Source organism: Manduca sexta, chromosome 9 (genome assembly GCF_014839805.1).
Source record: "Manduca sexta isolate Smith_Timp_Sample1 chromosome 9, JHU_Msex_v1.0, whole genome shotgun sequence".
Lineage (NCBI taxonomy): Eukaryota > Metazoa > Arthropoda > Insecta > Lepidoptera > Sphingidae > Manduca > Manduca sexta.
The window spans coordinates 608,383-619,609 of record NC_051123.1 but is presented as its reverse complement, the minus strand read 5'-3'; the positions used below and the strand labels follow the sequence as shown (position 1 = coordinate 619,609).

The 11,227-nt window shown below is 37.7% G+C and overlaps 2 protein-coding genes across 2 annotated transcripts; one reads left to right on the top strand and one right to left on the bottom strand.

Moving 5' to 3' along the window:
- Positions 1-144: 144 nt before the first annotated feature.
- On the bottom strand, positions 145-5,119 carry LOC115455688 (protein adenylyltransferase SelO). Its single transcript, XM_030184353.2, has 12 exons — positions 4,721-5,119; positions 4,485-4,648; positions 4,005-4,085; positions 3,074-3,237; positions 2,590-2,762; positions 2,280-2,379; positions 2,039-2,199; positions 1,754-1,875; positions 1,410-1,539; positions 1,066-1,192; positions 596-729; positions 145-317 (listed from the first exon to the last, which is right to left on the bottom strand). The coding sequence occupies exons 1-12, from the start codon at positions 4,862-4,864 to the stop codon at positions 195-197; spliced, it is 1,623 nt and encodes a 540-aa protein (XP_030040213.1). The 5' UTR covers positions 4,865-5,119; the 3' UTR covers positions 145-194.
- A 599-nt stretch (positions 5,120-5,718) lies between these two features.
- LOC115455699 (dolichyl pyrophosphate Man9GlcNAc2 alpha-1,3-glucosyltransferase) lies at positions 5,719-7,578 on the top strand. Its single transcript, XM_030184366.2, has one exon. It carries the CDS (start codon positions 5,820-5,822, stop codon positions 7,419-7,421), a length of 1,602 nt encoding a protein of 533 aa, XP_030040226.1. The 5' UTR covers positions 5,719-5,819; the 3' UTR covers positions 7,422-7,578.
- Positions 7,579-11,227: the final 3,649 nt, after the last annotated feature.

The following is an 11,227-nucleotide window of genomic DNA, read 5'->3' as shown; positions in this document are numbered from 1 at the left end:
GTTTCTTTTTGGGGATAAAACCCAGATATTGAATAATCTTGCATAAAAGGCGTGAGTAAGTGTATGTATAAAGTTTGATAGTATATAGCGCCTAATATGTATTTAATACAATGCAGAAGGCTAATTCAATAAGCATGAAACTAGTAAACACGAACCTTTAATTTAATAAATATTGGCAAATAACAAGAAATTATTTAGCTCGAGCAACTGATTTTGAGAGCATAAGCCCACTGAGGTGGTTGTGCGGAAAACCCTTGTAGCTCTGCTTCCGGTTGCACGTCGTAAGGATGACGGAGTACTTCCAAAAGGAACCGCACCTAAAAATAATTTGTTTTTGATTAGTCTGTTGATTCAATAAGTACTTGTCTTAACAGAAGAGCGTGGAATTAATAATAATAATAAATTTGTATTTTAACTTTTTATGCAGTAAAATAATATATTAACGTAATCATGTGTAATGCAATTTAAAGACATTGTTAATGTATATTAATAATATTATTGTATCTCTTTTTTGTGGATTTTATTATTCAAAATTTCAATGAACCATCTAACATAGAAATTATATTATGTATATTTAAGTACAGTAGATACAAACTTTCTGAAAATCATCCTTCTCAGCATCAGCGATGGCCTCGTGCAGAAGCCAGTTCCGCGGCACATACACCGGATTCACGCTAAGCATGCGTCTGCGGCGCTCGTCTTCGAATACTCCTAGTGAACTTGCGTCCACTGTTAATACAATATTTATATATTTATTATCTTACAAAAAAATTCTATATACATTTTCCAATGATTAATTATAGATAAATTGAACTTGTGGTATAAAATATTTGTGTCTACTAAAACATATGTTGCTAAATTAAGGTGGTGGTCTGTATGGAGCTATAGATTATAGATTTGCTTGGTGGAACCATCATTTTATGAACAAGCATAAGCTATTTACCAATGTAAATAGGAATAAACTTCATATAAAGAACCTAAATCTCGGCTGATTATATTAAGAATACATTGCCTCATATTCGATCAATCTTTCGTTTATTACAGAACATATTATTTTACACTTACCAGCCTCTTTGTCCAATCTCTCGCGGTACTGATCAAGCCAACAACCCCACGAAGAATGGGACGATAGTCGCTTCAGGGACCATTTTTCGGACAACTTCACCTCACTTACCATTTCGCAAGGTTCCAACTGACAAAGCAAAAATAAAATAAATTAAAAATGGAAGAGAATCGGCTTTTGAAATAATATAATTCCCAAATAAAAAGTTATATAATTTCTTTAGACGAAATATTTCAAGATAACAAGGTAAGTAGAAAGATGTTTTTCGCACTCAGCTCTAAAAATTCATATCTTTAAATATCAATTTTATATTGACATGTAATTTATCTGATTAAATTAATGTTACCTCAGCAAGTTGTCTGAACGTAGCTGTGAAATCTGCACCAGTTTGCTGCATCATATCCAATAACTTTTCGATCAACTGCTCGTCGCCCCACCGTTCTTCTTTCAAACCTATCTTCATTAGAAACGTCTCCCTAAATAAATTAAGCATCATTCAAGAGCCGGTAATAAAAGTTAGCTTTCGAGTAAACTGGTGTCGCACAATTTAAAACACTCACAAAATAGCTCCTTGGTAAGATAAGAGCCTTCAGTTTTTTGAAAAACAATACATGAAGGCTGGACTAGTTATTCGTTCTCTACTGCATTGGATCTAGAAAATCCTAATATTAGTTTGCATTCAATACTAACAATATCTTGTTCTTGCAGTATGTGTCAAGGGTCTTCTGGATATGCGACATGTGGACTTGCTGCGACGATGTTAGGAGCGGTTTGATGGCATTCGCCAGCTGGCCTATATTCCATACGACCACCTTAAATATAAGATCTGACTTTAAAGAACTTTCGTAAAACCGATACACAATAAGAATACCTAGGACTAAGTTTTAAAGAAGTGTTTTGCGAAGTAAGTGGCATTTTCTGAAATACCGATCTATCCATAATTTATTTAATAAGTTTTGTAAAGTATCATCTCACATCAGGTTGCTTTGCTAAAGCGTATCTTCCTTCTCCATCAGAGCAGTTGGCCACATAGCCCCCATCATATGAGTCCACAAAGCCGAACGGGCCGTAATCCAGCGTGAAGCCAAGCATGCTCATGTTATCCGTGTTTAATAGACCATGGGCAAAGCCTAGACCTGGTGAGAAAGTTTTACATCGACAATTTATTGGTAACATATTTTTTTGATAAATGGTGAAACACTAAAGAGTAATATACCTTGCCATTTAGCTACCAGATCCAAGGTTCTGTGAGCGACTTCAGAGAATAACCTGATGAAACGATTTTCGTCAGATAAATGTATATCTGGAAAATGTTCCTGAAAACCTCTATTAATTGTAATATTATGTTATTGCTTTCATGAAAGTAGTTAAAACGAAGTTAGTATGTCAAAATTAAACTAAGTGGAAATCTGTCTTTGCCTGCTACTGTGGGATATAAGCGTTCCATTATGTTTTAAGTATTAGTAATGTATACGTATGATAATGCAATAAAGTTGATGTAGAGATCTTCAGTCCATACAAATTACCTTAATTATAAAATCCGCGAGTTGCCTCAGCACAGGCACTTCGCTAGACCTCGACAAGATCTCCAAAGATCCGAATCGGAACCAGCTCGGGGACACACGTAAAATGACAGCGGCGTGTTCCCGCCGAGGACAGCCGGTGTAGTAGATGTCACGTATTACTGCCTCGTCGCTTACTGACAAAATTGCGTTAGATGAATACTTAAACCTAGTAACGAACTACGTCTTTTAACTAAATAGATTATGTGGATGAAGGAACTATGATAATAGATACGAAAAATGCTGGTCAGTTAGAAAAATATAAAGGAGATAGCTAATCAGATACTGGGCACTATGCCACTTTGTGTTAAAATGATCTATTCACAAATAGCATTAAAGTAATATTCAAAAATAGTTAGCCTAAAATAAGTTTTTTACGTGATATAATACTAGTATTGTGTTATATACATGCCAATAAGCAACAATGTTCTAGGAAATATTATTTTACCAACAACCCCAGCGGCTCTAGTAGTCGGTATACCAAGAAAGTGACACGCCTCACTGGCGATCATCTCCCGGATAACCGACCTAAGGACTGCTCGACCATCGTGCACGCGCGAGTACGGCGTTTGCCCGGAACCCTTCAGCTGGATCTGCCATCTCTCTCCACGCCTTAATAAACAAACCATATCGACATAGTGGTAAACCATAGTGTAATCAATGGATTATATTTCCAAGCCAGGCCGACATTATCGTATAGACTGGCAAGGGTTAATGAACCCGACCTGTGGAATGGGGGCGTTTGGAGAATATCACCACGGTAAACCCCTGCCTGTCGTAAGAGGCGACTAATAGGGGCCACGAAGGGGGTCGTCGGCGGGCAGCAGGGGGCTGTCCGCCCTAGCGCATTTTTGTGCATTTCTTGCAAATTTTTCGGTTGACCCCCGGGATGGACGGCAGTGTGGCGTTGACCTCATGCTGCCGTTGACGCTGAGAGCGTCCTTCGGTGCGCAGGGGCTTAGGAGCCCCCAAATATTTAGGAGACGAGCCGCAAGGCGGCACCGCGCAGGGACGGCCGCGGACGAAGACTCGGACCTGCTGTCTCGAGGAAGCCCGCAGTCGTTCCTTATGCGCCGAAGAGGGTCAACGCGGAGTTTTAGTTGGTAGGCCGTTGTGTAGGGACTTAGGTTAGGTTCATTGGTTAGGGACTCGGCCCAACCACCGCCCGAGGGTCCCGGGCCGCTTCAATTGTCGGGTCGTAAGGCAACGGTTACCCCAACATAACCGCTCAGTCACCCCCCGTGAAGACTGGGCGGTAGTAATAAGGGAATTTTTTCGCGTAAAAAAAAAAAGTAATCATCCCTCGTCCAATGATACTGGACACCATCCCACGTGCAATAATGAACAGTTAAATCAGCCTCTTCTAAGATTTTTTTTACCTATTCACATATTCGCCAAGGATATGAGCTCTTCCATCTCCTAATTGTCCTACCCACAGTCCATATTGATGACCACCATACCTGTGGATCAAAGTATTATATTTTAATAGCAATATATCCATTACAATTTTAATGTGATATTCCGTTCATTTCGGCTTTTGAAGTATGTTATATTCTTCAACTTTAAGGAATAAAATATTGTCTTCATACCCAAGGAATCGAAGTTACGAGTTAAGCTCAATGGAACACCAACTCGATTAAGGTTACTAGAATCTTTCAATTCTTCTCATTAGCTATATTGCTATTTATTTTTTAAAGGCACTCTTAATTGAATGCTTAATATCTCTACTATGAAACAATTACCAAACAACACAACTTTGTTGGAGAAGTTATGGTCTAGTACTGATTTAGTACAAGAAGGCAGTTACAAGTAGAGTTTAGTACAAGCAGAAAATCAAACAATCAAAGTATATGTAATACCGATGTGCAACGGGCAATGCTCCGTATGGTAGCTTCTTTCCGGCTATAAAATCTATAAACTCTTCCCTGTTGGCTATCTCTGGATCCATGTCCAATATTGTTGATAGGGCATCGTCTGAGGAGCACACCAAGCGAAGGTTGCGCTCTAAAGGACGGGGAGTCACCTAGGACAACACTTTATGAAACTGTCTGTAGCTATAAAAATACATAATAAGATTTGATGAATACCTACCTACCTCTGAAAATACAGCATTTTTTACATTCGAACGGATTTGGTCATGATTTTCATCAATAGGAAGTAAAATATACTTCGGATATTGACTAAAACGCCATTCAGTAAAATTACTTTTTAATTGGGTCGTTTCTCCTTCCATTTTCATTTTTAAGATTTTAAATGAAATTGTTGATATTTCAACTATGACATTTCAAAATTAAAATCACTTTTTAGTCTTAAAATATTTTAAATAATGCTTTTAGTAAAGAGAATTAGCTTTTAGTACATACTTAGGTCCAAAGAGTATTTAATTTTCAGTATTATTACAAGATATGAATCTGACCAATACTGGTGTAATGACTTAATGACATCGGAAATATTTTTATTAGGTGAAGAAATAAAAAACTACATTTATTTTTGTGAAAAGACCACAGAGGAAAGTCGTTAAAATATTTTTAGTGAAGGAGAAATTAAATTACATAAATAAGTACATAACAAAAAAATATTTCTTGGGTTGACATCATTGAAGTCGTAACAGAGTAAATAACATTATGAAGACCGATTACACTGACCGATTAGAAGCCCGGTCTTCAAAGAACGAGTGAGTTGATTCGAATCAACTGATCGGTCAAGGTCATGGCAATCCTACCAAATTCTGTAACCATTCAATCGCTCAACTTTGACCGACAAAATTGCATATTATCCAAATTGGTCGGATTACATAGAGCGGAACATCATCCGGCGTGAAATTCGTGAGCTAGACGACCGCAATTTCACTTTCGTGATCCGCTTTCTCGACTTCTCGTTTTCTCACTTTCGAAAAAAGTCCAATAATTGTGTGGATGAAACCCGTTTCTGGCCGTAGTAAATTCTAGTGAGAGGTGTAATTTAATTTCTGTGTGTTGTGTCGGAGTTTTACTACGCGTTGTATGGATTTTTACTAACGAATATGGTGTATACGGAGGAATATTTGAAGGAAAAGCTGACCAAGGAATTGGACGCCGTTCACGTCGTAAGTACAATCTGTCAAATTTTTCTATTGACTTTTCGCCGCGTAGCTTTTCATAGGAAATTTTATTTGAATAAATATAGATAACTGAAAAGTTGTTTAGGTTTACATAATGACTAAAAAGTCGGACCCGGATAGATTTATGGTGACGAAAGACGTGTTATTGCCGGGTTTGATGTTAGCGCTACTTGTGCGGTGGTGTGTGGCGGCGTACCCTTATTCTGGTTATAAAAAGCCTCCGATGTACGGTGATTATGAGGCGCAGAGACATTGGCAGGAGATCACAGTGCACACGCCGGCGACGTCGTGGTACCAGAACACCACGCAAAACGACCTTGAATATTGGGGGTTAGACTATCCCCCGCTGACTGCGTACCACAGTTTACTGATGGGGCTGGTGGCGGACTGGCTAGACCCAGAGTCGGTGCGGTTGTTCGCGTCGAGAGGTTATGAGAACGAGTCGCACAAGATGTTCATGCGGTGGACGGTGTTTCTGAGTGACGTGTACTTTTTCGTGACTGCAGTGTTGTGTATATGCATAGACCTAGAGCGAGTGAAGGTTAAAGAACAGAAGAGCGTGTTCAAAAGAACGGATCTGTCAACTGTATTGTTCTTGTTGTACCCAGGCCTCATACTAATAGACCATGGTCACTTTCAGTACAATTGTGTATCGCTGGGTCTATTTCTTTGGTCTACTTTCTTCGTAGTGGCCATAGAGAATGATGTGCTTGCCACCATATTCTTTGTTCTTGCTTTAAATTACAAACAGATGGAACTTTATCACGCTCTGCCATTTTTCTTCTATTTATTAAGAAAGTGTTTCATTGGTGTGCCAAATAGAGGCAAGATTTCATATGTAGTACACAACTTTAATAAGTTAGCTGTGGCCGTAGTGTCCACTTTTATAATAATCTGGTATCCCTTTTCCGGATCATGGGATAATATCATGCATGTAGTACACAGGCTATTCCCAGTAAAGAGGGGAGTATTTGAAGACAAAGTCTCCAATATTTGGTGCTTTATTAATGTATTCATTAAGATTAAAAGTGTTTTCACAAATGAGGAGATGGTGAGAGTGTGCTTGGTAACAACGAGCTTAGCTGTGTTGCCATCTTGTCTTGATCTCTTCATGCGAATTAATAAGAAAAAGTTCCTATTGTCTGTAATTAACGTGTCGTTAGCCTTCTTTCTGTTTTCATTCCAAGTGCACGAGAAGACAATACTTCTAGTTGCCATTCCAGTAGCGGCACATTTACCGCAGGACCCGTTTATGTGTTTCTGGTTCCTGCTAGTGTCAAACTTTAGTATGTTACCGTTGTTCATTAAAGACGGACTTATTATACCGTACATAGCCACTAATGTGATCTACATATCCTTTTACAGTATTTGTTTGAAATTAGCCCAACCGACAAGCAGTACGTTCTCTTTCTTCAATGCCAACAGGGTATATAAAGTGGTGTTCCCTAGTAAAACGGAGAACTCTGTGTTACTAAATCTCCTTAGTGCGAATTTCTTTTTCTCCGTAGTGTGTATGATATGGTTGGCATTTGCTGCTGTGTACATCGAACCACCAGCGAAGTACCCAGACCTGTTCCCGCTGCTCATTTCTGTGTACTCGTGTTCACATTTCCTGTTATTCTTTCTCTATTTCAATTACCAACAACTATCACTGCCGAAATTTTTGCCAGTTATACACAAAGTGAAAAATAAGTGATGTAACATGCAATATGTGAAGAAATGCAAAGTAAAATGTAAATGACACTAATAAAATAAGTTTAGATTTCCAGTGTTGTTATTATTTATGTGTTATTTGTAGACTGATTTGTATAAGGATTGCATTTTGTATTCATGGAATTAAATGGAAGCATGAATTTAATTTTTTTTATTGTTTAGATTTTTTTTATAAACACTAAAGATATGATGATTTGTGCTCATATTATGACATGAAATGATTGCTGGATAATAATTATAATCCAAAATGAATGTACCAGAAAGTAATAACTAGCAAAAGTTACAAGTAGCAAATAATATGAAACCGCGGAATTAAGTATTTACAAGATTGAAAGATACGTTGACATGATTCATGAGGAGAATTTTGTAGGAGCTGATAATAATATTCTTACATTAAATAATTATAAAAGGATATGTAAATATTGTTATATTAATTTTCTTTATGAATATCTGTTGCCTTCTACAAAAATAGGGTTTGTTTTACATGCATTTTACACAAGTCTCAGTTATAAGGTTTTGCATTCTTGTGGTCTACAGACCATGATATTACTAAAGCCAGCTGGTTAGATAACCAAATATAGAGATGAAGAGATATGTTTTTATGTCAGTTATAATCAATATAGTCATTTATTGGGTTTTGATTTTGTAAATTTTCATGGGTAATAAAAAGTCACTGACTATTCAATAGTTCTCAATAGACAAATAAGATTTAATGTTATTAGCCTAGCATGTCAGTTAACTTGCATTTAATAATTAGTCATAAATATTGTTTTTATTCAAATGAACTTGAACAGTTTACATTGTTGATAAGGATTACAATTTACAACCAACATATCCGTCACAACTCGCTAACGGATTGGCGTAGGCGTTTCATCCGGCGTTGACTTTCCTCTAATTGCTGAGCCATACACGCAGCATAGGCAGGCCCCCTACGAGATGGACTGATTACCTGGTGAGGGTCGCCGGACTCCGATGGATTAGGGCGGCCCAGAACCGGTCCCTATGGCGCTCCATGGCAGAGGCCTGTGTTCAGCAGTGGACGATTCCCAGCTGAAATGATGATGACACGCAGCCCACATCAATTAGGCGATCAATTTAGGATTATGTCAAGGTGCATCACTATACGAAACCTTGTGGACAGGTAGCGATTTTTTTTATGTATGGCGAAGTGAAGCCAGTGCATTTGCTGGTAACTGGAGTGGTAACTCGTGTCCTCACATATTTTGCTGCCTACATACACCATATTGTATATATATCGTCTATAAATCTCGCACTTACTCGTGTGTATTAAACTAGCTTTTTTCGCGGCTACGCCAGCGTGAAATTTTTTTCCGGGATAAAAGTCCCACTTTATATTTTTCCGGGATAAAGAGGAGGAGTAATGTAGCTTTCTATTGGTGAAAAAAAAATTCAAAATTGGTTAAGTAGTTCCTGAGATCGCGTTCAAACAAACAAACCTTTCAGATTTATATGTAAATATAGATTCCAATTAGATATTGTCGCTATAATTACTAACTACATCATTTAGTATATTTTTCTATGAGATTTGTACCCGTTTTCAACAATTTTTTTCATCACCCGACGCGTCACGCCACGGCGCGATAGGCATAATTAATTGGAATTTAGTTTTTCGTAACTGTCGAGCAACGTTTTGGTGCGCCTTGAATTTTTCGACTTAGATTTGAACAAGCCGCTGGTTGTGAAAAGAATATATACATAAATTATGTATGTAACGTTTTATAGTGTGGCCCCATCGGGATTATTGCAAGCTATGGCTCAGTTTTGAGAAATAACATTTTCAGTTATAATCAACGAAGCGAATATGATTTTCAATTTGGTTTGAATTATCGGACATTTTGTTAACAGTAAAGGTGGTTTTAATTCCATGGAACTATATATCTGAGAGAATACAGCACACATAAGAACAGGACCCATACTCTAGACTCCGAATTTTTGCCAGAAAATTATGCCAGTAGATCTCACATTTTTTTTTCATGTTAACTAACTCTTACGATATGCAATAGTACTTTATATACTTTCACAATTACAATGCGGTTTTGATCATTATTACTATTTACACATTTAAAAAACATACAACTCAAAACAATCGATAGCCTTTTTGGTTGTGGAACGTACTGCCGAGACGAATGTTCGCAGGTTCAGAACCCAATGGCGCACACCTCTGACTTTTCTAAAAATTATATGTGTGTTCTTTGTAAATTATCGCTTGCTTTAACGGTGAAAGAAAACACCGTGAGGAAATCTACATACCTGAGAAGTTCTCTATAGGAATATTGAGGATGCGTGAACTCTACCAATCCGCACTAGGCCAGCGTGGTGGAGTAAAGCCCAATCCCTCTCATTAGTAGTGGAGGCCCGTGCCCAGCAGTGGGACAGTATATAATACTACGCCAATATATTCAACTTAAACCATGTAGTCACATTAAAATGTCCCCCACGGCCCACTGACGTCACCAGTTGAGCAAGGGCGAGAGAATACATTCAACATTTGGCAGACAGAAGACTACACAAAAAACTTCGGACAATCGCAGTGCATAATCTAGAATACAAATATATTTTTGGCATCGGTCAATGTAGAAAAAATTAGAAAGCAAAATTCGCTTGCTATACTGCCGTGCTAAGGTCAAAAGCGGTACAAAAAAATTAAAATCTTGATGTTTATGTCAGACAGCCTAAAAAAATACCCATCCAATGAACTTACCTAAATAACGGTATCTTGTTTAGGACTTGTTAAAAAACCTAAAAAGGGTTTCTCTGTCTCAGTTTTACATACAAAACTATAAAAGTATATTTACAAAACTTCGATTATCTTGTAATAAAGTTTCCCTGACATACCGCTTTTACGCTTAGCACGACAGTATAAGTACTACGTTTTGCAAAAAATAATTCACAAGACCAAAATGTCTTTGATAGGCAATAAGGGTATTTAAATTTTATTGCTCTATCTCGGAGAGTGCAATCAATAATTTGCCAACGATTTATTGTTAATTCAAGTAACTGATAGTTGTGAATGAGGCTTTTGTCACGTTTATTCTTTTAGGGTTTGTTTCAAAATGTTCAAGTAAATGTAATCCTTTAATTAACGTATAAATCGGGTAATACCGAATGCACACTTTTGTTTACCATTTATTTGGGAGATCGGATTTTGAATTTAGTCGCCTATGATTGGCATTTTCTCAAAATTCGGAAAATAACAGCAAGAAGCTCTTCACTTTAATTTAACAATCTCCGTCTATGTGTCTGAACAATTCGACAAGATTGTATCTACAGAGCCCGTGACTTCATTCCGCGAACACATGAATAATTCTACAATCGTCTAAGATGCAATACGCATTGTTAAAATGCAAGACTTGGTGACATAAACAGCAGGTTTCTCGCGGCACCGCCCTTTTGAATGTAGCAGAGCCGTGTGGACTTCGACAGCTATGATACTAGAGACCGCAGGCTCGATTCTTTAACGAGACAACTATTTGTGGTTGACAAATATTCTTTAACTCTCCCCGATAGTTTTAGGGTACATTATCGAAACTTTCCTCTTGACATCTGAATTTAGTTTCAAGATTTATAAAGTGTCAAACTCGTAAAATTTTGACAAACATAGCCCTTACATTCTCATGGGTCAAGCGGCGTTATTACGTGGAAGTTTCGTCAGCGCGAATCACAGGACGGATCTTCATAAACGTGAGGTAATTATGTATTCGTCCTGCAAAGGCATAAATCCAAGGGTCCGGCGATCGCCGACGCATTAAGAACATCACTGATTGATTA

What these genes read in the sequence shown, in the direction of transcription:
- LOC115455688 (XM_030184353.2), bottom strand. Translation starts at nt 4,864, where the DNA reads ATGAAAATGGAAGGAGAAACGACCCAATTAAAAAGTAATTTTACTGAA. An exon ending in TCTGGTAGCTAAATGGCAAG is followed by an intron (nt 2,200 to 2,279) that starts GTATATTACTCT and finishes CTTTCTCACCAG; the next exon opens with GTCTAGGCTTTGCCCATGGT. An exon ending in AGAAGGATGATTTTCAGAAA is followed by an intron (nt 318 to 595) that starts GTTTGTATCTAC and finishes AATTATTTTTAG; the next exon opens with GTGCGGTTCCTTTTGGAAGT.
- LOC115455699 (XM_030184366.2), top strand. Translation starts at nt 5,820, where the DNA reads ATGACTAAAAAGTCGGACCCGGATAGATTTATGGTGACGAAAGACGTG.